Source organism: Megalopta genalis, unplaced genomic scaffold (assembly GCF_051020955.1).
Source record: "Megalopta genalis isolate 19385.01 unplaced genomic scaffold, iyMegGena1_principal scaffold0070, whole genome shotgun sequence".
Lineage (NCBI taxonomy): Eukaryota > Metazoa > Arthropoda > Insecta > Hymenoptera > Halictidae > Megalopta > Megalopta genalis.
The window spans coordinates 219,742-246,724 of NW_027476139.1; the positions used below are offsets into that span (position 1 = coordinate 219,742).

At 52.0% G+C, this 26,983-nt stretch overlaps 2 protein-coding genes across 2 annotated transcripts; both read right to left on the bottom strand.

Annotated features, from left to right (window-relative positions):
• Window positions 1–711: 711 nt before the first annotated feature.
• Window positions 712–4,136, bottom strand: LOC143261866 (uncharacterized). Its single transcript, XM_076527982.1, has 3 exons — window positions 3,654–4,136; window positions 3,099–3,439; window positions 712–895 (listed from the first exon to the last, which is right to left on the bottom strand). The coding sequence occupies exons 1-3, from the start codon at window positions 4,134–4,136 to the stop codon at window positions 712–714; spliced, it is 1,008 nt and encodes a 335-aa protein (XP_076384097.1).
• On the bottom strand, window positions 4,133–5,299 carry LOC143261867 (uncharacterized). Its single transcript, XM_076527984.1, has one exon. The coding sequence runs from the start codon at window positions 5,297–5,299 to the stop codon at window positions 4,133–4,135; it is 1,167 nt and encodes a 388-aa protein (XP_076384099.1).
• Between the last annotated feature and the right edge of the window lie 21,684 nt (window positions 5,300–26,983).

The following is a 26,983-nucleotide window of genomic DNA, read 5'->3' on the forward strand; positions in this document are numbered from 1 at the left end:
ACAGTCACCTCGACTCGATCATCGGAGTACGGAAATGCCTGAGTGGCTCGACTGTTGGAGCTGGAGTGGTCTCGACTTGTGATGGTCGTCGAAAACAAGAAAATGTGTGGTTCGACCGTTGGAACCAGAGTTTTATATGGACTTGCGATGGTCGTCGAATAACACGGGATGATTGTGGGTGCGAGTCGGAAGCGAGACTAAAAACGAATAAGACCCCAACCGGAAGATGAGAAAAAACAGGCCTGACTCGCGATGTGCAGGCTCTTTTATCGTGGAGGTTTCCCTGTTCATGACGGAGAAGTGCACTGATTGGTTTTGCTGGTCGTTGCATTTGCCCAATCAGTGACTTCTTAATCCTTCGCCAACACCCTCTCGTTACGCTCTGAGCGTGTCTTGTCTCAGAGAGGGTATGAGAATTTATTGCCGTCATCGACGAAGCGACGGAAATTCCTCCAGGTCAACTCACGGTGACCTCGGGTACAGCGGTAGGCACTCTAGATGACCCGTCGGAAATCCCGGGTTTATGACACTTATGGTTATTGAGGAAGACGGCGACGAGGTTCGAACGCCACATGGCTGGCAGATGTAAAAAGTCTTGTTCTCAAAAATAACCTTTGTCACGTCCGTATCATAAACCCCGTCGACGGAAACTCCTCGAGTTTTGTTCCTTCGGGTCGGAACATGCTCCCCCCCGTTGATTGATCAGATTGATCAACCTTTGCGATCTGGCGTGGATTTGACTTGACTAGCCTTAGTGTCTTTAAACCTCACTACACTCCGATGAAGGTTCTGGATCGGGGAATGGTTTATGTATTCTTTTTGCCACCTCGTCCAAAAATGCTGCTTCACCTTCTGGATGTGCTGCCAATTCGACAGCCTGTTGTTCGGGATTGCCCTGAAATCAGTCTCGGCAATGGCCGTTAAAGAGCTACCAATCAAGAAGTGACCAGGAGTCAAAGGCGATGTATCGTTTGGATCGGAAGAGAGGGGAGTGAGCGGACGCGAGTTTAGAACGGCTTCGACTTCGATTACAATAGTATTGAATTGTTCGAATGTGAATCACGCTTCGGCAAGTGGGTTCTGCTGGGCGAGGACGCGGGCTGGGTAAGGAAACCGACCCAGCCAGTAGACTATATCCGGTGCGTAGCCCTAACTCAGCCTTTGGCGGGTTCCAAATTGTGCGGGTCGGTGGTGGCCGGGGAGCGCACTGGACGAAAGACCAACACACATTATGGGTCTTAACGAAAAAGAAAAACAAACAAAAACAACCAAGCGTTCAAAGACGACGGGTCCAGCTCCTGCTCGGAGTGAAGCCGTCGCCGCAGACGCGGGAACTGCAAATGCAGCTGTCAGTCCCCTCGCGTCTGTGAGAAAGACAAGATCCGGGAAGGTGATTAATATCGCCAGTCCTCGTGTGATCTTGCAAAGATGTGTGACTCCCACGCGAGCGGTCTCGGTGAAAACCGAGCCCACGGTAGAAGGTACGCCGGACACCGGTAACGTGGTAGTAATCGAACGAGTCGGAGACACGTCACTCGTGAAGGTGCAGTCGGCACCCGAGCGTGTCGAGGACCCTACTGGTGACGGTTGGCAAACCGTCACCAAAAAGTCGAAGCGAGCCAAGCCGGGCGCACCCACCGGCAAGGCCGCAGTAAACCGGGCCAGGAGACCGAAGAGGACGTTCTCCGGGCAAAAGGTACGGCCTCTCGATCTCGTAAGAGACGAAGCCTTTAGGCGAGTGTCCGAAATACGGACCTTTTGCTTTCGACCCGAGTCGAAAGTCAATAAGGAGTCCGGGTCAAAGATACTCGCCGAGGTTGAGGCACTCAACGAGTTGGTTCAGGAGCTTATTCAACGGAATAGCTTCGTCGAAGGGCAACTCGCCGCGGTCAGGGCGGACCTAAAAGCGCGTCCTGCCGTAATGAGTGCGATGCGACCTGGGCCGTCCAAGGGAACTCTCCCGAAGACGGCCTGCAATGCCGCGCAGCCGACTTACGCCCAAGTGGCCAAAGTCGACTGCAAAAGAGCTTCTCCGGAAGCGGGAAGACAGCCGCAATCGCAGCATGTGGTCAGAATCTTCCCGCCGAAGGAAAAAGGACAGAGCAGCGAAGTTACGAAGGTTACTGTTCTGTCCCTCATTAAACCAGCGAAGGAGGCGATCCGAATAAAGTCGGTCCGACGCATCCACTCCGGTGGCATCGTCGTCGAGACCGACCGAAAGAAGGACCTGCAAGCCTTCGTTGGCAATAAGAAGCTCCGGAGCGCGGGTCTGTCCGTCTCCTTACCTACCAAGCGGGACCCCGAGGTTTTAGTTTACGACGTCCCGCGTCGGATGGGTAAGGAAGAAATTGCCTCCAGTATTTGGAGGCAAAATCTCTGCGATGCGAACCAGAAGGATGTGCCTTCGGGAATTCGGGTCAGCCGCATGGCTGGCAAGACCTCGGAGACAGCCAACTGGGTCGTTGCCGTCAGTCCGCAGAATCTTCAGCGGCTGAAGCAGAGGGGTAGCCGAGTTTACCTCGGATGGAACTCCTGTCGTGTACGGGATTTCGTCCAGGTGCTTCGGTGCTACCGTTGTCAACGCTTCGGGCATACCTCGAAGCGTTGTAAATTCAAGGAGGATGTGTGCGGTCACTGCTCCCAAAAGGGGCATACCTTCACGCTCTGTAGCAAGAAGAGTGAACCTCCGGTCTGCTCTAATTGCAAGGACAGAGGGTGGGCTAGTGCACACAAGTCGCGGGACCCAGCTTGCGCTTCCTATCAGGCAGCGCTAGCTTTGGAGTCGTCTCGTGTCCGACTTGAGTGACGGGCAGATGTGGACTTGTCCACTCCGCCATTCGAACGGCATGCTGAGCGGAGCCCTCGGGGTTCGTCCCCTCGGGCCAGGCTGAAGCCCCTCTTGCGGAGATAAATTGACTTTAACACTACTCCGCCAAGAGTGCCTGGATTGGGTTGGACTCGAGGTGGCAGTGGGAGTAGCACGTTGTCTTCCCCTGTCACGATAACGAACGAGGGTAGAGCCAGACCATCGGCACCCGTCGAGAGAGCGGCTAGTATAGTCCACATAGGACCCAGGCATAGCCCATCTTTAGACTCACAACGACGACACTAACTGTTCGAATGTGAATAATTCTTCACCGACGACTCGTTTGATATGATGCTTGAATGCCTTTACAGCCGCCTCCCACAATCCCCCGAAATGCGGAGACAGAGCCGGCGTGAAATGCCACGTGATTCCCTTCGTGGTGAGGAAGTTTTGCAACCTTTCGTCCCTTGGGAGTGTCCTGCAAATTTCCCTTAGTTCGTTGTCGGCCCCGACAAAGTTGGTCCCATTATCCGAATACGTGTTTTGGCAGGCCCCCCTGCGTGCGACGAACCGTTTGAGGGCCGCCATGAAGGCATCCGTCGTCAAGTCGCCTGCTACTTCAAGGTGTACGGCCTTTGTCGCGAAACAGGTAAATATGGCAACGTATACCGTTATACGGATTCGATTTCGGTGCCGTCACTCCTTTATGTAAAAGGGGCCGCAATAATCGACACCGGAGTTCTGAAATGGTCGACTCTAGGTGACTAAGGTGAAAGCACCTTACGCATTGTCGTACAATTTTTCTAGTCGTATTCCTTCCATCGATGGGCCAATATGTTCGGCGCACGTCATGCAAGGTTGCGGTGATGTCTGAATGATTTTTCGTGTGAGCGTCGCGGATGATCAAATCAGTCACGTGGTGACTCCTTGGTAATAAAATTGGGTGCTTCTGGGCGAATGTTAATGCGGAATTTTGGAGGCGACCCCCCACGCGCAAGATACCTTCGTTGTCGAGGAACGGGTGCAGAGGTCGAAGTTTGCTTCTAGGGTGTAATTCTCCGGATTTTAGGTTTTTGATATCTTGTGTAAATGTAACTGACTGAACGGACCTGATGATGCGGATGTTGGCTTCTTGTAACTCTTTGATGGTCAAGGGGCCTGTGTTACGACGGGCAGGCACCAGACGTAGACAATATCCTACAATTCGCCGGAGTTTTTGGATGCAGGAGTATCGCGTAAATATCTCGTTGGGTTGATTGATTGAGGTGACGAGACAGTGAAGCTTGAGTTGGGCCATATGATTGTTCTTGATTGTTCTTGAGAGTGTCATGCCGGCCCGTGTCGCCAGAGTGTACTGCCGAGGAACTGTGTCGGTGTGGTACCTCTCGAAAGTAGATCGGCTGGGTTATCTCTTGATTTGACGTGACGCCATGACGACGGTTTGGTTTTGCCTTGAATGTTGGCTACGCGGTTCGCGACAAATGTCTTCAACGTGGACGGCTGTTTGTTCAGCCAATTTAATACAATTGTGGAGTCGGTCCAGAAGCTGACATCGCGAATGTCATATGTGATGGCTTTACGAACGGTTTGATAGAGCGAGGATAATAGGACAGCTCCGCAAAGTTCTAAACGTGCGAGCGTGATAGTTTTTAGTGGTGTGACACGAGATTTCGCGCAGAGTAATTGAGTTTTGACACGACTGTCTTTACCTATTGTTCGTGCGTATAAACAAGCGCTGTAGGCTCGTTCGCTGGCGACGCAAAATCCGTGTAGTTCTATCGTTTTTGCCCCTTTTGTGATTACGTGGCGCGCGAATTCTATGTTGTTTAAATGTTGTAACAAGTTCTCGTATTCGACCCACTCCGTGTGAAGGCTGATCGGCAGAGATTCGTCCCAATCGATTTTTAGCTGCCAAAGTCGTTGCATTAGGATTTTGCCGATCACCGTTACGGGTCCTAATAACCCTAATGGGTCGAAGATCCTGGCGACGGTCGATAGAATATTTCTTTTGTTAATTTTGTTCGTGGTGGGTGGCTGCACCCTGTATCGAATGGTGACGTGTTTAGCGTCCCATGATATGCCTAATGTTTTCATCGTGGCTGCGTCGCCTAGTATCTTCGGATGAATAAGATCCTTGTGCAGCACCGAGAGAAGTTTGGGTTCATTTGAAGCCCATTGCCGAATGGGAAGACCTCCCTTCCTCAAGAGCTCTGTGACTTGTCGTTGTATGACCTGCGCTTCCTTGATCGTATCGGCGCCGGTTAACAAGTCGTCGACGTACAAATCTCGTTTGAGGATGGTCGCTGCCTTTGGTAGGTTAGTTCCTTCGTCGCTCGCCAGTTGATGAATACATCTTATGGCGAGGTATGGGGCCGACGATAGTCCGAACGTGACGGCGTTTAGCTCGAATGTTGCTATTTTACCGTGACTGTCTCGCCATAGAATGCGTTGGTATGCCCGATCTTCTGGACGAATTAGAAATTGCCTGTACATTTTCTAGATGTCGGCGGTGATGACGACTGCGTGCATTCGGAATCGAATCAACAACGAAAATAAATCATCTTGGATGATGGGGCCTGTCAGTAACGTGTCGTTTAATGATAGGCCGCTGGTCGACTTGGCGGAGCCGTCGAAGACTACGCGAACCTTCGTAACAAATGGTTACTGATGATTCCAAGAGAAATGGTAAGCTCGGTGATGACAGATTGTCATGATACACCGGCGGGTGGCCATTTCGGAGTGAACAAAACTCTGGATAGGGTACGTCGAAAATTTTACTGGCCTGATAATCGCAAGGATGTGGAAGACTGGTGTCGTCGATGCCTGACGAGGCAGAAGAGGCGAGTCTATAAACTTAGACGAGTCTCGCAGAACGCAGCATGTTCAGAGGAGCAGAGGGCGGCAAAGAGGACCGAGTATCTCAAACAGAGAAAGGCCTACAAAGCCGCCATCAAAGCTGCTCGGTCGCACAGCTGGCGTGCATTCGTGACCGAGCAGGGAAACAAGGAACCCTGGGGCCTCATTTATAAGATCACGAGGCAGAAGATGACAGCCAGCACGGTCATCTCAAATATTAATCTTAACACTGCCCAGGGTTACACCACAGACTGGGACTCCACCGCTTCCGCGCTGCTGGAGGGGTTAATTCCGGACGATAGCCCCGCGAATGACTCCCCGGATCATGCGCGAGTCAGGAGGGAAGCTGCCATCGAGCCGGAGAGTGAGGACGCCAGTCCCTTCACCCTCTCGGAGCTCAGATCGGCGGTCAACCGACTGAAGAGCGGCAAGTGTCCAGGCCTAGATCGGATCGAGCCGGAGATTCTAAAACGTTCGTTTAATACGATCTCACGCGAGCTCCTCCGACTCTACAACGGATGCCTGGCACACGGAGTCTTTCCCGTGGAATGGAAAGTCGGGTCCATCATTTCCATCCTTAAAGGACCCGAGAAACCTGAAACGGAGATAAAGTCCTACAGACCTATATGCTTGCTTTCGGTCGTAGGCAAAGTCTTGGAGAAGCTAATCGCTACGCGATTAGCTAGTTCGTTTTTGCACCCCGACTACGCCTCCAATCGGCAATACGGATTCAGGCCGCATCGATCCACGACTGATGCCGTGGTAAAGATGAGGGAGCTTGCGTCCGGTCGAGAGGAAAAGTACGTCGTGGGTCTGCTCTTCGACATTGCTGCGGCCTTTGATAATGTCTGGTGGCCAAGCATACTCAACGCGTTGAGGAAGCGAGGCTGCCCAAAAAACCTATTTAGATTGGTGGTCGACTACTTCGACGGCCGCGTGGTGACTATGGTGTCTGATCGCAGTGCAGTGCGGAAGAAAGTCACTAAGGGCTGCCCACAGGGATCAATTCTTGGTCCGAGCTGTTGGAACTTAGTCTTCGACGAGGTTCTACAGCTCCTATCGAACGCCGGGCTCGCTTGCGAGCCCATCGCCTATGCAGACGACCTTCTTGTCTTGATCTTTGCGAACAGCAGGAAGGGTCTAGAAAGCAATGGCCAATTGGTTGCGGACACCATTTCTCGCTGGTGCGACCAGCAGAAATTGTCGCTGTCCGCCACCAAGACCGAGATGATATTCTTGAAAGGCTCTCTCGACAGAGAGAGGCCACCTGTGATAAAAGTAGGAGGTCGGAATATTGCCGTCAAGGACTTTGTCCGTTACCTTGGCGTCTATTTTGACTCTGGACTGGGTATCCATTCCCACGTCGAGTATTTGAATGCTAAGTCCTTGCGAACGTTTAATGCGCTAGCAAGGATTGCTAAGTCGAACTCGGGATTGGGATATCGGACGATGCGTACTTTGTACCGCGGCTTGTTTGTCCCAATCGTCACGTATGCTGCCGCGGGCTAGGCAGACCGCCTTACCTCTGGGACGAGTAAAGTGCTCACCAGGGCGCAGAGGCATGTTCTGCTTGGCTGCGTCAAAGCCTACAGGACAGTCTCCACTGATGCGATCCCCGTGATCGCCGGGGAGATACCTGTGGACTTGGCGATAGCGGAGTTCTGCTGCGTGTACAAAGCCAGGAAGAAACTCGGGTTTCAACATGGAACCTATCAAGTGAGTCAGGCCGAATTGGCTGACGAAGTCGTCACCGAAGCCCAAGTTCGCAGAAGGCTGAGGGAGGCGACTTTAGAGATGTGGCAGCAGAGGTGGTCGTCCTCGACGAAGCGTAGGGAAACCTTCCAATACTTCGGCGAGGTATCAGACCGACTCTCAGCGAGCTGGATCAGAGTCGACCATGATGTAGCGCAGTTCTTGAGCGGACACGGAGACTTCCGTGCGATGCTCAAGACGTTCGCCCTGGTCGACGATGAGTTGTGCGAATGTGGGGAGGAGGAAACTCCAAACCACGTCCTCTACGATTGTCAGCGTTACGTAGAGGACAGGGAACACCTACGCCAGGCGGCGATTCGAGAAGGATTTCAGTGGCCGATCGACAAAGCCAGCCTGGTGTCAGTGCAGCTATTTAAGGAGTTCCAGAAATTCGCACGATCCGTAAGAACGACAAAGAGACGAACATAGAACGAAACTGCATACGGAGCGTGGACTCGTCCAGCTCCGTCGATGTACCCTCGGGCCAGGCTGAAGCTCCTCTTGCGGAGATAAAAGACTTTAACACTACTCCGTAAGAGTGCCTGGATTGGGTTGGACTCGAGGTGGCAGTGGGAGTAGCACGCTGTCTTCCCCTGATACGATAGTGAACGAGGGTAGAGCCCGAACATCAGGCACAAGTCGCAAGAGCGGCCGGTATGGTCCACCAAGGACTTAGGTACGGCCCGTCTCTCAGAGACCAACAGTTACGACGGCAACCCTAACTGTAGGAGGGCATTCTCCGCCTCTAGCAGGCGTGTGGCCTCGGAGGATGACCTAACGGCCAATTCCGAGACCCCCAACCTGCCGTTAATTGTTGCCTCCCTCAGGGCACGGGCCAGACTGCCCCTTAACCCCTTTGAGACCTCCGAGATTCTGGCTACCTCGGCCAGACTCTTCAGTACCGCGGCCTCCACGTCCCGCGTCGGGCGGTTACGGAATGTCTCCGCTACCTCGGCCTCGTCGGGGAGCGGGACACTCGACTTATATGTTCTCGGCTTCGTGTCCGCCGAATCAAACACCGCCGCCAGTTCCCCCTCCTCGTCGTCCTCCGGACGGGAGGTCCTGGCCAGTTTGTTTTTGGCCTCTGTAATCATCCACTTGAACTCAAAGAGGCCAACGTACTTGCCAGTTGTTGGCGGTCGACCCCTCTTTCTGCCAGAGCTGGTGCCCGGGACGCACTACGACGAGTGGTTTGAGGAAACCGAGTAATCGGATTCCCCCCCCCCCCCCGTCACAGTCGCCCAGGCCCGCTGCATACCTTTTTAGACCGCGTGATGCGTATACACTCCGCAACACCGGCACCATGCACTTTTCGAGGCGCACGGTTGGTACGCGCGCCTCCTCCCTCACCTCGTTACCCCACTCCCCGGTTTGTTTTATTTGTGACATATCCATAGTAGTCCCACGAGTAAGGTCGGAAAAGAAGGTCACCCCGGGCAGAGCCGCCATACTCGGGGAAGGCTAATACACCCGGGGGGTCGCCAGGTACCCCGTGGTTGTCCGCTAACGATTGGTGCACCCACCAACCATAGCTGGCGCTTACTCCAGCTACACCCTCATCACCGCGCAACACTGCTTGGGGCTAGGGATTTTTTAGAGTGGTTGCCATCCTCGCAGCCCGGCCGGTAAGGCAACATCTCCGTTCCTGTAAAACGTGTCTCCACCACGTTACCGGTGTCCGGCGTACCTTCTACCGTGGGCTCGGTTTTCACCGAGACCGCTCGCGTCTCGCTTGTCTTTCTCGCAGACGCGGGGGGACTGACAGCTGCGGTTGCAGTCCCCGCGTCTGTGGTGACGGCTTCACTCCGAGTAGGAGCTGGACCCGTCGGCTTTGAACGCTTAACAGTTTGATTTTTGCTTTTTGTATTAAGACCCATAATACGTCTTGGTCTTTCATCCAGTGCGCTCCCCGGCCACCACTGACCCGCACAATTTGGAACCCGCCATAGGATGAGTTAGGGCTACTGATATAGTCCGCTGGCTGGGTCGGTTCCCTAACCCAGCCCGCGTCCTCGCCCAGCAGAACCCACTTGCCGAAGCGTGTGGTCGTTCCAAGCCGATTGACTGGACCAGGGCTACTTTTCTTGTCCAGCCGCCCATCTAGCCGAAGCAGAGGCCAAAGGTACGTGTTGGGGACGTCTCACCCGCAGGAGAGGGCCCCCTCAGATTCCAGGATCCTCTTTTCCGACGACAAGGGTCGCCACGCACGGCAAACACGTGGGAGACAGCAGTCGGAGAGGCTGCCTCTTCCTCTCCACCACACTTCGTTCAGTTCGCTGCGTTTTTAAGAACACGAGCTATCCAGCGGAACCTTTTTCGTGTAGGCTCAAGTGTGGCTAGGGCACGTTTGCCCCTTGCGGCCTGGGTTGCCCAGGGGATTGATTACATCCCATGTATTCCTGAGCCCAGCGGAGTGTAGTCTAGTGGCGTGTTCCGCCCACGAAAAACGGTCTGAAAAACCGCTTAACTGACTGACTTACTCCCCAGTCGGAAGTCATACAGCACATACAGTGCTGTACAAAGAACACGCCACAGCCCGTATGCTGAATCAGGGCCTCGTCATTATGCGAAATACTACATGTACGACGCACTGACGGTCTCTAATGTCTTCATCGCCGATACACCCATCGACTCGGCCGATCAACACTCCTACGCGAGGACTAGTTTGGGGGTTATCTCTCACCCTGGGTGGCCACAGACCGCCACCGCCAAAACATGACCACAGGTTTACGGTATGTGTCCGACTTTAGTAGGCCCCTCACCGCAAGCCACTCCAGCATGGTAGAACCTGCCAGGGAATAAATTCCTTGCCGGCACAGCCTTGAGGATCATTAGGGCACAAAGCACCCCCCCCCCCCACCACGACAAGGTAGCGGACACGGGGGGGGGGCGTCCCATCTCTTGCGTTACTATTTCTCGCGCGTTACTACTTGTGTTACTAATTCTTGCGTTATTATTTCTTACGTTTATTTTTATATCATAAATACAGTTGTATTTCGCTAATTCGTAATCCTACGTTAAGTATTTGTATGAATTCAATTATTATAATATAGTTAGTTTTATATATTCACGTGTGATTATTCCGATCTCATTATCCTCGCGCCCTAAATTCTTCCCAGCATTGGAAGTGAAAATATATCGGATTCTTCGTGAATCTACCCTTTTCTCTTTCTAACCGAATGCGCATTCGTGTGTTTTGGAAGCTCACCCCGAATGCTCGGCACGAAGGCGCATTCTCGTAATAACGAACACTTTCTGCAAGGGTGTGTTGAACGCTCAACCCGGATGCACCGCTCATGCAGAGGGTCGACTACATTGAATTACTTGTTCAATTGCATTAACGTCACGTTTGAGGAAGTAGCTTCCGTATGCCGAAATGGTCCAGTCGCAGTTATCAATTAAAGAAACTGAACCGCGAACTGGGTCAGCGCCCGTACGTTTCGCGCAACCTGCACCACGAGTACAGCTAGGCCATCATCGAGGCATACCTTCAACGTGCTGTTCCCAGCAAAGGCAAGGAAAACGCTTGGTCCGCCTTGATCTCCATCCACGTGGAATCGGTGGTTCACAACGTCGACGATATTCCAGCAACAGAGCTCCGTCGAACCAAGTACCGATCGCTAAAGTTGCGTATAACGTTTAGATCCGCGGTAGCCGCGAGAATAGTTTTATTTTCGGGAAACGCACCGCGGGACGTAACAGGGCCATTCCAGGGAATCTAGTCCTGCCATGAGGACTTATTTGCGAGAAGAAGTCACGTTTGCGTCCAGAGTACCACTATAATGTTGAAGCTAATGCTTGGACTGAGTACATTTCATGTAATATTATAGTTTAAGTTGTATAGTAGTAGTTTAACTATATTTTGTATATAATGTGTCTCCTTCAATAAATGTTGCTCACTGTCGGGAGGAGGATTCGGTTTCCCCAATCCACAAGGTTCTTTTAACCCTTTCGCTACGGACACCGACTATAGACGGAAGTGCTGTGTGTACGGATGCAGACTATAATCGGTGTCCGCGAGACGTGCTGTGTGTACGGGTGCTGACTATAGTCGATGCCGCGTGACCACCTACGCTGACTCCGTTGGTAAAACAGAATCTACCGTATCGGTAGAATATATTTTGAATCTAATGACTCGTACTTAACTAAATCCTGCTAAAAACATATTCGGCATACGAAATAAGTGTCTTCAATTTTTTCTATTGGATGGCGAAGTATTTGTAAGGCACAAAACTATAATAGAGAACAAGGATTATAATATAAAATCTCTCTTGCACCGATATAAGTCGGACACCATATAGGTTGAAAAGTTTATTGTCTACTTTTACAGTTGAGGTAAATTCTGAGGTTATAAACGTTTATCTAAAAAGTTTTAGTTGTAGGTTTGCGTAAAATTTGTTTTTTAATTTTTATTTGCACCCTTCTTAGAATGTCAGGACGGAGTTGAAAAAGAATTCTATTTTTGAATGGATTAACTGATTCCGAAAATGATTCCGAGAGTGAAAACGAAGATAATTTCACTCTGCACAAGAAAAGAAGGTATACATGTAATACCTCAGACTCAGAAGTAGAGAGCAATGAGAGAGACACTAACGACTATTGCGATCCGTGGACGTCAAATACATTCATCCCTAAGTTACATCCATTTACTCCAGAAAAAATAATTGATTACTTTGAACTCTTTGCTTCAGACGAATTCGTGCAATTTATTGTAAATGAAACAAATGACCATTGGTAAAAAAATAACAATAATATGAAAGATGGTGAAGCAACAACACTATCCGAAATATACTGCTTTTTTGCTGTGTCATTTCCAATGACATGCAACAAGAAGTTGTCCTTAGGGAAATACTGGAGTGTAGACAAACACCTGCGTAGTGGTATTTTTGGAGAGATTATGCCTAGAGACCGCTATTTTATATTGTTATCGATGCTATATTTCAGCCAAGATATCACATCTACTAATGATAAATTATATAAAATAGGGAACGTGGTTGATATGCTCCGAAAAAATTTCAGCCAATCATTCTATCCTTACCAAAAATTATGCATCGATGAAAGTTTACTTCTATATAAAGGGCGGCTTTCATTCAAACAATACATTCCTTCAAAAAGAAGTAGATTTGGGATAAAATCATTTATTCTTTGTGATTGTCGAACTGGTTTTGTACAATACCTTATTGTTTATGCCGGGTCATCGACTATGATCAACAGACAAAATAAGAAAATCGGAACATCGGGTGCGATAGTAGAAGCACTAATGGTGTCCTATCTAGGTAAAGGACATACAGTTTTCCTAGATAATTGGTATTCAAGTCCAGCCTTGTGTTTAATTTATTATATAATAATCATACAAATGCGTGCGGAACCGTTGCAAAAAGGCGACAAGGAATGCCAAGGATACACTGATACAGTTGATACACTTGATACACTGAGAAAAGGAGATGCATCTTCCCGTTCAACTAAAAATTAGTTGTGAAATGGATGGATAAAAAAGAAATATATATGCTATCCACTATGCGTACTTTAGAGTTTGCAACGGTTGTTAGGCATGGAGGAAAGAAAACTATTCAAAAACCCTTATGCGTCATAGGCTATAATAATTGTATGGGTTCTATCGACAAAGCAGACATGGTGATAAGCACTATAAATTCGACACGGAAATCTCTAAAATGGAACCGTAAATATTTTTTTCATTTGCTGGACACATGCGTGTGGAATGCATATTGTTTTTATAAGCATAACACGCGAAAACCGATATCTATAGGCAAATTTCATTTGAATTTAATCCGAGAAATACTTTTTTCTTTTTTTTTGTTTAACGTGGGGGAAATCTGCAGGTCAGACACCCCCGTCCCGCCCGAAGGGCGGGGCAGGGGTAGTGCGGGTTTCGACCCGCTAAAACCCCCACGGCGGCCTAGGGCGCTGGCGAGTAGCGGGGGAGCCACGGGAACTCTCAAAGAACACAACCGCGGCTCCCCCTCGCCTGGCCGGCCACCAGGATGGAATGGCGGTGGCCGGCCGCGTCCCGGGGGGGGGGGAGATTTATACTCCCCCCATGAATCATCTTGCTTCGGCGGTGCGGGGGACCGCACCCCACACCGCCTCGTCACTCCCACTATGGGGAGGACAGCTTCAGTTGGGGGGGGGGGGTGGCGGGCGGCGGGCAATTAAACCAGTAATCTGGTACACCCGCCGCCCGCCTATTCTCATCTGCTCGGGGAGGGGGGCTCTAGGCGTGGGCGCACACGCCGCACCCCCCGCTCACGGCGACCCCGCTCGGCAGCCTCCTTCTGCAGCATCACCTCTTCGCAGAAGGCGATGGCTGCCGCCCATTTTCTCGGGCTCTCCAGCATGGCCCCAACTAAGCTGGAGAGAGCGACGTCGCGACCAACTTCCCATCTTAGGATTCGGCGCTGCACTGAAAAGGCGGGGCATACCTCCAGTGTATGCTGCGCCGAGTCCTCCTCCGCGCCACAGTGGTGGCACACCGTCGTCGCTTCCCGACCGATGCGACACAGGTAGACACCGAAGCAGCCATGCCCGGTGAATACCTGCGCCGCACGGTAGGTGAGCCTGCCAAACCGCCTCTCCCGCCACGAGGTGAAGTGCGGCAGGAGAGCCCCAGGTACGCGCTCGGCGGCATGGGAGCAAAGCTCCGCATGCCATCTGGCGAGCGCTAGTCCCCGGACCTGGAGCCCGAAGCCCTCGACCGCCTCCTGCTCCGGCGGGTCCCCCCGAGCCCGGCCAGCGATGCATATGCGCCTATAGACATAGGCGCGCATCGCCGCCTGCAGCTCGAAGGGAATTTCTCCCGCCAGAGCAAGCGCCGCCACGGTAGACGTGGTGCGGTAACCCCTTACGAGGCGAAGGGCCATTTGCCTCTGAATCCGGCGCAACAACAATGTGTTGCGCCGGTTTGCCCTCACGGACGGCGCCCAAATCGGGGCGCCGTATAATGCCATGGACCGCACCACGCCTAGGTATAGGCGACGCACCATATCGCCCGGTCCCCCGATATTGGGCAACAGGCGGCCTAACGCGGCCGCCGCCCTCTCAACTCGGGGGACGAGACGGCCGAAATGTGCTCCGAACCTCCAGTGGCTGTCGAGGATCAGTCCGAGATACTTGATCTCGGACTTCACCTCGACGCAGGCTTCTCCAACCCAGATCCACGATCTGGCCCGTGGCCGAGACCAAGGCCGTCCAAACCAGACGGCCTCGGCCTTCTCCGGGGCCACCTTCAGCCCCAGATCGCAGATCCTCGCGACGACGGCTGCCACCGCAACCTCCGCTCGTCGGATGGTCCTCTCGAAGGTGTCCCCGACGGCGACCACCAATGTGTCGTCTGCATAGCAGACGAGAGTGGCACCGTCGGGCAGGGGGGCCTTCAGGACTGCGTTATAGCCCAGGTCCCACAGGAGTGGTCCTAACACGGACCCCTGTGGGACCCCGCAGTCCACTTCCCTCCGTATCGTACCATACCGGCCCGGGTATTCCACCCACCTGCCCCGCAGGTAGGCCCCGATCACCCGCCTCAGATAGGGAGGCACCTGGTGTTCAACCAGGGCCTCCCTAATAGCGGACCAGGGCAGGGTGTTAAATGCATTGACGATGTCGATCGACACCGCTACGCACACCCCGCCCCGTGCCACGGCATTGTCCGAGAGGGACTTTAGACGGTCAATTGCATCGACCGTCGATCGCCCCTCCCGGAAGCCGAACTGGCAGTCCGCCAGATCGGGGCCAACGCGGGACAGGTGCCTGGCGAGGCGGGCAGCAATGATCTTTTCAAAGATCTTGCCCACCTCGTCCAGGAGGCAAATGGGCCGGTACGCGGAGGGAGAATCCGCAGGTCCCCCATCCTTCCTTAAGAGGACCATCCGACTTCTCCTCCAGAGGTCCGGGAACACCCCGGACCTCAGGAGCCCGGAGTAGAGGCCTCTCAGCCTCTCGCCCAGGACGCCCATGGCAAGCAGCCAGACCCGGCCGGGGATACCGTTCGGCCCCGGGGCAGTATTCTTGCCCCGAAGCCATTTGACCACCCCGGCCATTTCCTCCGGCGCGACCTCCAGATCCGGGGACCACTCATGTCCCTCTAGCTGAGGGACGGGCCGGGACGCCTCCCCGCTGACGGGGAATAGCGCGTCCACGACCCGTCCGAGCATCCCCGGATCCAGGCTCTCCGTCACAGGGGGCGCCCAGGGACGCAATCGTCCCATCGCCATTTTGTATGGGCGCCCCCATGGGTCTCAGTTAATAGTGCCGAGAAGGTTGCGCCAGGCCTGGCTCTTTGCCTGCCTGATGGCCAGCTGCAGGGCGACCACCTTCTCTCTGTATCGCTCATACAGCTGGATAGCCAGCTCCACGTCGGAACGTCGTCGTCGACGGGCGCGGGCGCACTGGCGTCGCGCGCGAACGCACTCTGTGTGCAAATCCGCTATCGCGCGCGACCACCAGTACACCGCCTTCCTCGGGAAAACCCTGGCCCGGGGCATGACGACGTCGCAAATGGACGTCATTGCGCCCCGGAACCAATGGGCCTCCCTTGTCCCGTCGACTGGACCGGCCGGTGTTGCCGGCCAGGCCACGACGTGGGCTGCCGCCATCAGAGCGTCCTGGTCGAGGCGCTTTAGCGCCCACCGCGGCTGAGGCGATCCCTCATCAGCGTGGCGACGTCGGGGTGTCGATGGGGCGGCGGAAAGGCCGAGAACAATGTACCTGTGGTCTGATAGTGTCTCGACCCCCTCCGCCACCCTCCACCCCGTAATACGGCGCGCGGCGGGGGGCGTTGTCCATGAAAGGTCAACGATGGACCCCCCATTGTGCCGCACGCACGTATGGACCGAGCTCGTGTTTAAAAGACGGAGCTCGAGTCCCGCCGCCCAATCAAGCACCTCCCGGACCCTCGGGTTTGTCTCGGGGGAACCCCAAGCCGGCGACTTGGCGTTGAAGTCCCCCAGGACCAGCACCGGACGGGGCTGGCAGCGGGAGACGCATCTCCCCACCCCGTCCAGATACTGCTCGAACTCCTCGAGGGACCACCTTGGAGGTGCGTAGATCGCCACAACCGCGGTGCCGCCCCAGTCAACGGCCAGGTATCCCCGGCCGCGCTCGATAACGGAGCACGCCGGGGACCCCGGCCGGCCTGCCCATATTATAACGGCGGAGCCGCTCAGGTCCCCCATCCAATGTGGATGGTCGGGAATCCTGTACGGCTCCGCCGCTACGGCCAACCCGGCACCCCGCTCGGCCAGGAATTGCACCAGAAGGTCCTGTGCCCTGGCCGAGCGGTTCAGGTTGGTCTGTATTATAGGGCCCTTGGGCCCCATTGTGGGCAGGCCTCTACATCCATCGCCGCCGCGGGAGCGGTGGCCTCTGGGGCCTCTTTGGCCCCATCCGCCCCCGCGGGCGCGATGGTGACACCTTTTGGTGCCACCTTCGGCTTAGTTGCCACGGTGGCCGCCGCCTTGGCCACCGCGGTTTTCCTCCCCTTGCTTCCCCTGCCGCGTTTCGCGCTGGCAGGGCACGCCCGGCTACCGAGGCGGTGGCCGGCCGGCTTGCCTGCTCCCGCACAGAGCGGGCAGTTAGGTTTCGCCGTGCAGCCAGCCACCTTGTGGTCCAGACTGCCGCATCCGAAGCAGCATTCGGACCGGTCCTCGGCCGCAGTGCATCGCTGCCTAGTGTGGCCTAGGCCAAGGCAGCGATAGCACTGCAGGGGCCGGGCGCTGAGTGCCTCGACCGTCGCCTGGGTCCAGCCCACAGTAAGCCTTCCCGCAACCGCAACTTTGCGTGCAGCCGCAGTAGGGCACTGGACCCAAAGGGTGCCAAGTCCCGAGGGGGAAGACCGGATTTCGCCGGTCCTCACCTCCCCCTCGTCGCACCCTCCCACACGGGCAACTGCCGCGGCAACCTCAGCCGGCGTGGTCGAATCGACCAGGCCGCGCACCCTAAGGTCGGTCTTCTTTACCGGGCGCGCGACCTTCACGCCGGTGCCTGCCAGCGCTTCGGCCACTTTCGTGGCAAGGGCGGTGGCTTTGGCAGCCCCGTCGGCGCCGGGGATCTCCAAAATTAGAGCCCCCGTCACCGCCCTCCTCGGCTTCATCGAGACAATGCCAATCTCTGCCAGGTCAACTTTTGACCTGGCAGTGGCCATTGCCTCGGCATACGTCATAGCCCCGCCGGCGGGTACCGTTATCGTGACGGCAGCCGTGCGGGGCGGACGCGGCGGCAGGGGAGCCCTCTTGGAGGCAGCCGGTGCCACCCGTTTCGCCACCCTCCCGGTCGAAGAGGCCTTGGCAGCCGCCGCAGGTTTAACTGCGGCAGCCGCCTTTTTGGCCTTTCGGCCAACAACCTTCGACCACACCTCAGTTGGAGGTGCGGTGGAGGGCGGCGCAACAGCAGAGGCAGCCCTCTGCTGTGGGGGCTGCATCTGTGCTGCCTTAGCGGCCGCAGCCCCTCCTCTATTGCCACCCTTTTTCCCCCCTTTCCTGTCTATCGACAGGCTGGGGGTGGATGGCACGGGTGGCACCGACCGCGGATCCTGCACCCGCGGGATCAGCTCCCTCCTGAACGATGCCAGCTTGGCATCGATCAGGGAGCCGATCTGTGCCAGCAAATTTTCTGGCACCGCTGCGGACGCCGGCAAGGGCCTCCCTCGCCCAGGGCGTTGGGGCCCCCGGGCGCCGGCGCTCAGCAGCGGCCCTGTGCCCCCCTCAGGGGCCGGCGGCGGAGGCATCTCGACTGCTGCCGGCCTCGTTTCCACCGCCTGACGGAGTCGGGCCACCTCGGTCCGCAACTCCGCCATCTGCTCCCTAAGGAGAGCGTTTTCCGATTCTAACAGCCGGGTGGCGTCGGAAGCTGACCTCATTGTCAGCTCCGCAACGCCCGCCCGGCTGTTCAGGGCCGCCGCTTGCAGGATCCGCACCGTGACTGGCCGCAACTCCCTTGTCGCATTAGAGATCTTGGCCACTTCGGCCAGGCTCTCCATTATCGACGCCGCTATCTCCCGCGTCGGACGGCTGCGAAGATTCGCAGCGATTTCCACCTCGTCCGGAAGCGGGTCGACCGATCTCCCGGGCTGCGGCCCCGGGGCCACCGGGTCAAAAATTGCCGCGATGAGGCCCCTGTTGGCCTCCGTCAGCTTACGTTTCGCCTCATAGAGGCCAACATACTGACCAGTAGTCGGCGGTCTTCCCCTCTTCCTCCCTGTTGAGGAGCCAGGGGCGCTCTGCGAAGAGCGGTGAGAGGAGACCGAGTGGTCGGACTCCTCTCCCCCATCGCACTCGCCAAGGTCCACAGCGGACCTCTCTCTGCCGCGTGTTGCGGGAAGTTCCCGCAACACCGACCCATCCATGCGCTCGAGGCGCACGCTAGCCACGCGCGCCTCCTTCTCCCTCTCGCTTCCCCCCACCCCGGTTTTTTTAATTTGTGAACAATCCATAGTTGATCCCACGAGAATGGTCGGAAAAGAGGTCACCCCGGGTAGAGCCGCCATACCCGGGGAAGGCTAATACGCCCGGGGGGTCGCCAGGTACCCCGGGGTTGTCCGCTAACGATTGGTGCACCCACCAACCATAGCTGGCGCTTACTCCAGCTACGCCCTCTTCACCGCGCAACACTGCGTGGGGCTAGGGATTTTTTAGAGAGGTTGTCATCCTCGCGGTCCGGCCGGTTAAGGCAAGACCCCCGTTCCTGTAAAACATGACCACAGGTTTACGGTATGTGTCCGACTTTAGTTGGCCCCTCACCTCAAGCCACTCCGGCTAGGTAGAACCTGCCAGGGAATAAAATCCCCGCCGGCACAGCCTTGAGGATCATTAGGGCACGAAGCCCCCCCACCACGACAAGGTAGCGGACACGGGGGGGAATCCGAGAAATACTGCAAAAATATCACATGAATATTTCTTATCATCATCAAAGAGGCAACAACAATCCACTACGGCTAATAGAACGGAATTTTCCTTCACTCTATAAACCATCAAGAAAAAACCGAAATAAAAGGTGCGTCGTCTGCATGGCGAACGACAAAAGACGCGAGTCTCGATATGAGTGTAAAGATTGTAATGTTGGTCTCTGCGTGGAACCATCCTTTAGAATTTACCATACTGAGTTACATTACTAAGAATTATTTTATAATTTGTTATCTAACTACCTTAACTGTATTTTTATTTACAATAATAGTAAAATTGGTTAATATGTAAATTTCTGAATACTCTTAATATACTCATGTATTTATGTTTTTCATATAATATGACGAAACAGTTGTTACATAACTCTTAAAAAAGTATACACACAAGAGAATTCCAAAGTACCATTGAAAGACGTAAGTGCGAACATCGAAGCCTACAGATGCGCAATGTGCACACTGCATGGCGCGGCGTCGCATTCAGTGGCGCTACTCCCGCGGAACGGACTGCCGTAGCAAAAGGGTTAAACCTCCGCTGGCGAACGCGTGGCGGCGCTCTCGCCCCTCGAGCCAGCCACGAGGGTGATTGCAGTCCTTCTTCTCTTGACCGTTGAATTGTGAACGCGCGAATGGAAACTGTGTGCATTCCTTCTTACTAGACTTTGACTCTCTGAGGCGAGTAGACCCCACACTCTTCATGCTCCGCGCTCTTCTATTATTTATTGCTTATCATTTTGCGCTCGATAACTTTTTCGGCCGGGCGACAGTTCAGTGTCGCACGTCGAGTAGAAAGCATGTGTCGGTCTACTTAGCAGTAAAACTACGTCACTGTGCTTTTAGCACCATCTCGCATAGTTCTGAACAATTTAATTCAGATCTATCCACATATTATATTAGTTTTTAGTGCTTTTCGAACAGTGTGTGTCGTGTATTAACATATCCTACACCCTCTTTCCCACTCCCAGTCCCCAGCCCCCCTCCTCAACTTTCCACTTCTCTACTTTTTCCCCTTTTTCTATTCTCTTCCTTCCTTCTTCTTTCCTATTCTTTTCCTTCTCTTCCTTCCTCTTCTTCTTCACCTCTCTCCTTTCTTTCTGCCTGTCTTCATCGCTCCTTTTTCCTCTCTTCCCCCCTCCCACCCTCCTAACCTTAGTGCACCACCACTACAACCTCCCTATACGCTCACTTATAAATTCACTTAAAAATTCATTTAAAAACCATTTCCCAATCTTTTTATTCATATTCCTGACTCAGTGCTCTCAACGCCAAAATCAGTCGTGCCGAACATCAAGAAACGTCAATCAGTGTTCGCTCGGGACAAGCCCGGGGATAAATATGACAAGATAATAAGAAAACTTCAATCAAGATCTGGCCTCAGCCAACTATTAGAATTCACTAGCCAACCCGAGCAACAGAACTCCTGCACAGCACCGAATTGGGTGACAATGACTTAATGAACGCCAGCTCCGAGGACTCCAATTCTTCGCAGGAAACGGAAACAGTGAATCCTACTCTTGATACTACCGTTGACCCAATTCAGGGTGTATCTTCATACCAACGAATTCAGCATGCTGGAATTAGAACCTTCGCTCCAGGAGCCGTTGTGCTCCAAAACTTCAACGCACAACCTAAAGTTTATAAATCTGCTGATTTTCAGGTACCCCTGCCCTCTGAGTTAGTAACAATCAAACCATTTGAATCCCTCACCAAAAAATCTCTTGCAAACATTAAAACCAATAATTCCAAAGAAAACTGTGCATCATAGCCGAAACAAGTTCTAAATTCAAAACTGCACGTAATTACAAAAATGCTGAACAAGATTCCAGCGAGATCAACATTAATTTTCCCGTCCTTCCTAATATCTCTGTTCCCCTCGCGAGGTCGCCACCTTGATGTGGTACGGAAGCTTAAATAGCCACAATAACGCCTGGAGCGATATCGGCGGGAACTTCGGTTCCTGACAGGATCTCCCTAGCCGGTAAACAACTAAAAGCAACCTAGGGGAAGGAACCCCGAATAAGAAACCAAGTATGCAGAATTCGAAAAGGAATGATTGCAATACTAAAGCAGAAGGTCGGACTTCCAGTGCCGGCGTCTGGCGAGGGTGAAAAAGCGGGCCCTGGGACGTCGTTATCCAGTGACCGCAGCGCAGCAGAGGTGGACCACTTGGCCTTTGCGGCGTTAACTGCATCAAGTGAAGAGGGCAGTAGGCTGGGACTTACCCCGGAGTATGCAGCCCTGGAGCCTCGTACGTTGTTAAGTCCTCTTGTTAACACATTACCGACCGGTAGCCTATTAACCCTTTGCGGACGAGTGTCGGCAAATAGCTGCCCAATTCTCGCGCTCTGGCTGGCGTACGTCTGTCGTCCTAAACGATAAGATACGCATAGGTATACTAGCCTTGGTGCACCGCCTGTACCTGGGCGTGGTGCGGTCTATGGCCTTATACGGCGCTCCAATGTGGGCGCCGCACGTGATGACCATCCGACGCTGCACGCAATTGTTGCGCCGGCTGCAGAGGCTGAAGGCCATCCGCCACATACGGGGATATCGCACCACGTCCACCGTGGTGGCGCTTGCGCTGGCGGGGGAACTTCCCTTCGATCTTCAGGCAGCAGTGCGTGCTTATGTTTATAGGCGCACAAGCATCGCCAGCCGTGCTCGGGGGGGGGGGGGCGCCGGAGCTAGAAATGGTCGAGGGCTTCGAGCTCCGGGCCCGGCGACTAGTGTTCGCCAGATGGTGTGCCGAGCTTTGCTCCCACACCGGCGAACGCGTCCCCGGGGCTCTCTTGCCGCACTTCACCTCGTGGCGGGAGCGGCGGTTTGGCAGGCTCTCCTACCGAGCGACGCAGGTATTCACCGGGCATGGCTGCTTCGGTGTCTACCTGTGTCGCATCGGGCGGGAAACGACGACGGTGTGCCACCATTGTGGCGCTGAGGAGGACTCGGCGCAGCACACGCTGGGGGAATGTCCCGCCTTTTCAGCGCTGCGCCGAGTCCTAAAACGGGTAGTCGGCCACGACCTCGCACTCTCCAGCCTAGTTGGGGCCATGCTGGAGAGCCCGAGGAAGTGGGCGGCTGCAATCTCTTTCTGCGAACAGGTAATGTCGCTGAAGGAGGCTGCCGAGCGGGATCGGGAACAAACCGATCCCGCCCGACGGGCCCGGGGACGGCGTGTGCGCCCACGCCGAGAACCCCTGGGCAGCTGAGAGTAGGCGGGCGGCGAGTGTACCAGACCATGCTGGTTTCATTGCCCGCCGCCCGCCAACAGAAGAGGTCCTCCCCTGTTGGGAGTGGGGGGTGTCGAGTCGCCTCAAGGAGGCGAGGGTTAAGTATAATCCTCTAATATACTCGCCCCCCCCCGGCGGCCGCTGTGATGAGGGCGCGGGCCCTGGTCGCCTTTCGCGCGGTCGCCGGGTCGGGGCGGTGCGGGGTGCAACCCCTCGCGCCACCGATTGAAGGGGGGAGGAATCACCCCCCCCCCCTCCCGTGACGTGGTCGGCCGTCGCTACCATCTTGATGGCCGGCCAGGCGAGGGGGAGCCGCGGTAGTGTTCCCTAAGAGTTCCCGCGGCTTCTCCGTTGAATCGCCAGCGATTGGATCAGCGTCCTCAGGTCGCCATGAAGGTTTTAGTGGGTATAACCCCACACTACCCTCGTCCCGCTCCCCCAGGCGGGGCGGGGATGTCTGGCAAGCAGATTTCCTCCACGTTAAATTAAAAAAAGAAAAAAATGCTCGTCGAATATTGTAAATATCTCAAGTATAATAAGAAAATGGTCATTTCTACAACCGAAGCACTTCAGCTTAGACTTTTCGGAGTCGAAATATCCAACTCCCGAACTGCTCACTTGAATATTGGCACGTCCATCTTAGTTGACACGAACAATTGTCACGAACATATTTTTCCACGCGCTAGGTTTCTAGACCAGGGGAAGGTGGCATGCGGGGCAGACAAGAACCTGAGAGGTGTGCTCACGACGGCCCGAGCACTTCAAAGGCGAATTTCTAAAAGAAAGGTCGGTATGCGAACATAGCACGCATTGTATAGTGAGATTTATAATCATAAATAAGCAAGTCTAAATCTGGAGGAAAAGATTTTCAAAGCTGAACTCAGTTTGGTTTGAAGCGTCGAGCGGTATAGATAGATCTAACGAGTGAGAAAATCGGAAAACTGATTCTTCTCTTGGTAAATAAATTGTTTGGTAAAAGTTTTTTTTGGTAAATATGATCTTGTGAGTTAGTAATAACAATTAGAAATTTTCAACCCATATATTTATTCATTATTAAAAAAGAAACTTTAGCCTCGGACGAAAATTAATCTATAGTTTACTTAGGACTGAGATTCAAAAATATCAGATTACGTTTCCGCCGGTTCCGTCAGCGCGAACCGACGGTGATGTAAACTGTATATCAAAGATACCGCGATATACCATCGCCGTATCGTTAGAACACACCGCGCTCTAACTGTTAGTGATCTCAGTACCGCGTATACAATGTAAGACGCAATGAATGACGATGACGACATGAAAGGAGAATATTACAAACAGTGCAGTGTGTGCAGCAAAACGCAAATGTTGAAAATACAGATGGATTTGCATTCATGGCAGGACATGTGGAATGCAGTAAAGATAGAAGAGAACGGATTCAGCAACACGTTTCGAGGAGCTGAAGACAGTCCAAATGTACAGTATTATCAAAGATAATTTTGAACTATGGCATGAACGCTTAGGACATATTGGAAAAAGTAAATTCTTAAAGTTAAGAAATAAAGGAATGATTAGCGATGTCGAATTGGTAAATAATACAATACTAAATAATAATTTATGCGAAGCTGAATAGAAAACATGTGCGATTGCCATGTAAAAAGGAAATAGATAAAGATCATGTAAAAAGACTATTGTTGATAGTACATTCGGATGTGTGCGGTCCAATCACTCCTTCCACAATAAATAACAAAAATTATTTTGCAACATTCATAGATGAGTACGCTCATTATTGTGTTACATATTTAATAGAACACAAATCAGAACTTTTTAATGTTTACAGATAGTAAAAATAACAGTAAAAGAATGTTATCAGAACCAAGAAGGAGTGATATGATTAAAAGGAAACCGCACATTTCATATGATGGAGAGGACACGCCGACTGATAACATGATGTGTGTACAATCGGTAGTTTGTGAAACTCCTGCATCATATCAGGAAATAAATAACAGAATTATATTTAGGTATATCATATTTAGTTGATAAATATAAGAATATTAGATACATATCAGGAAATAAATAACAGAAATATATTTTATATTATATTTTATAAAATTAATTAAATATATTATACTTTTAATAAAAATTCAGAACATATTTTGTGTTGTTGATGTTGTTGTTCTTGTATCCTCCTCTCCCTCCTCGTCTTCCTCCATCCTTTTTTCGACGCCCCCTTTTTCGGGGGCATATATGGTCTTTTTCATTAACTTTTTTAGCTCTCTCTGTAACGTAAAAGTATATATTATTATTACAATTTATTATTATACATATTATTATATTATACATATGTAAGTATTTTTCATTCATTATTTTACATTTACTTACATTGGCAGCCACCATGTTTACGACCGTTGGCTTCGCAGCCCCCGAGCCAACTTGCCCAGAATACTCTTCCATTGTGACTAACATAAAAGCAGAATTAGAAGTATATATATATATTTCCTAGGTTGGTAGGACTGTCTATAACATTTGCAAAGCGTCTATTTGTCAAAAGGTTTAATTATCTCCGAGTTACACGTGTTTTTGTAAACAACCAAAAGTGAATTTTTTGATTTTTACAATGGATGATTTTGTTGAGCAAAGAATTTGCATCAAATTTTGTTTGTGGAACGAATATTCTTGTGCGAACACGTTGAAAATGTTGCGGGAGGCTTTTGGTGATCAAAATATGGCACAAAAAAACGTTTATAAGTGATACAACGAGTTCAAAGCGGGCCGAGAACGCGTTGAAGACGAACCGCGCTCTGGACAACCATCAACGTCTACCGACGAAGGCCACGTCCAAAAAATCGAAGATTTGGTGCTTGAAAATCGTCGATTGACAATGAGAGACCTCGCTGATAGTGTTGGAATATCATTTGGCTCAGCCCAAACCATTTTAAAGGATGTTTTGTGTCTCAAACGCGTCAAGTCTCGATTGGTGCCAGAATCGCTCAATTTTTTGGAAAAAAAGCGTCGCGTTGATGTGTGTGAAACTTTGCTGTCTGACTATCAGGACCACTTGAAATGCATCATTACTGGAGACGAGACTTAGATTTACGCATACGACCCTGAAACCAACGACCAATCCAGCGAATATCGTGCAAAAGGTGAAGCAAGATCGAAAAGACCACGGCAAAGTCGATCGAAAATCAAGGTCATGTTGACAGTTTTCTTTGATTATCGTGGTGTGGTGCACTATGAATTCCTTCCACCGGGCGAAACTGTCAACAAGGAATATTATTTGAGCGGTTTGCGTCGTTTGCGTGAAGCTATTCGTCTGAAATGGCCGGAATTATGGGCGAACAACTCTTGGTTCCTTCATCACGATAATGCGCCATGTCATACTGCATTGGTTCTTCACGACTTTTTTGCCAAAAACTCGACTCATATCGTTTCGCGACCACCGTATTCGCCTGATTTGGCTCCGTGCGTCTTCTGGCTATTCAGCAAACTCAAAAGACCAATGCGGGGACGCCGTTTTGACACGTTTGAGGAGATAAAAACCGAATCGAAGAAGGTCTTGAAGGCTATACTGGAAAAAGACCATTCCGACTGTTTCGAGGACTGGAAAAAAGCGTTGGAAACTGTGCGTTTTATCGGACGGGGATTACTTTCAAGGAGATGAAATTGATTTGGAAGAATAAATAAAGAATTTACATTTTATAAACAAATTCACCTTACTTTTTGATCACAGTAGTATATATATATATATATATATATATATATATATATATATATATATTAACTATACATTTTATTGCACACATATATTGCATATACTTACAGCCTTGCCGCAATTGTAGGCCACAGCGATCTCTCTCTGTCTTTCTAGAACATCGTCAAGCGTCTCCGTATTGCTGCTGCTGCTTCCAGCAGCACCAACGGCGTTGTTTGAAACGGCGTTTGCTGCAACGCCGGAGGTTCCTCCCTCCGCACTTATATGCACCTCCTCCAGCTTTTTATTTATTTCCTTTACCATATTTCTATAAAAAAAATAAAAATTCAATTTCTGGAACCTCCTTTTTCAAATAGAGTAGAATATAATAGTAGGATTAAAAAGAATAGAATTAAATAGAATAAAATAGAATGAAATAGAAATCTTGTAAAATTGTAAGAAATAAAAATCGCACTTTGCACTTTTATACCGTGCGCTTCGGAGAACAACACACGACTGAACGCGACGTAAAAACGCAGGTAACAGCTGAATGCGAGTCACGTCACGATACTCCTAATATATTTTGTTTCATCGCCTACGAAGGTGTAAGCAAATCGTTTTCGAACCGCAACCAGCGTTTCCGAAGCCGAATATTACCTGGAGTTACCGCAAATGCTTCAATTATCCTTCTTGCGACGATGGTGTCCTTGAGTACTTAACGGTGCCCAATGTTTTAACACCTACTTCACCGAACACGAATA

Coding starts and splice junctions, on each gene's coding strand:
- LOC143261866 (XM_076527982.1), bottom strand. CDS start 4,136: ATGACACTCTCAAGAACAATCAAGAACAATCATATGGCCCAACTCAAG. Junction 3,440..3,653: donor TCACCGCAACCTTGCATGAC/GTGCGCCGAACA, acceptor TTCGCGACAAAG/GCCGTACACCTTGAAGTAGC. Junction 896..3,098: donor GAACAGTTAGTGTCGTCGTT/GTGAGTCTAAAG, acceptor GACTGATTTCAG/GGCAATCCCGAACAACAGGC.
- LOC143261867 (XM_076527984.1), bottom strand. CDS start 5,299: ATGTACAGGCAATTTCTAATTCGTCCAGAAGATCGGGCATACCAACGC.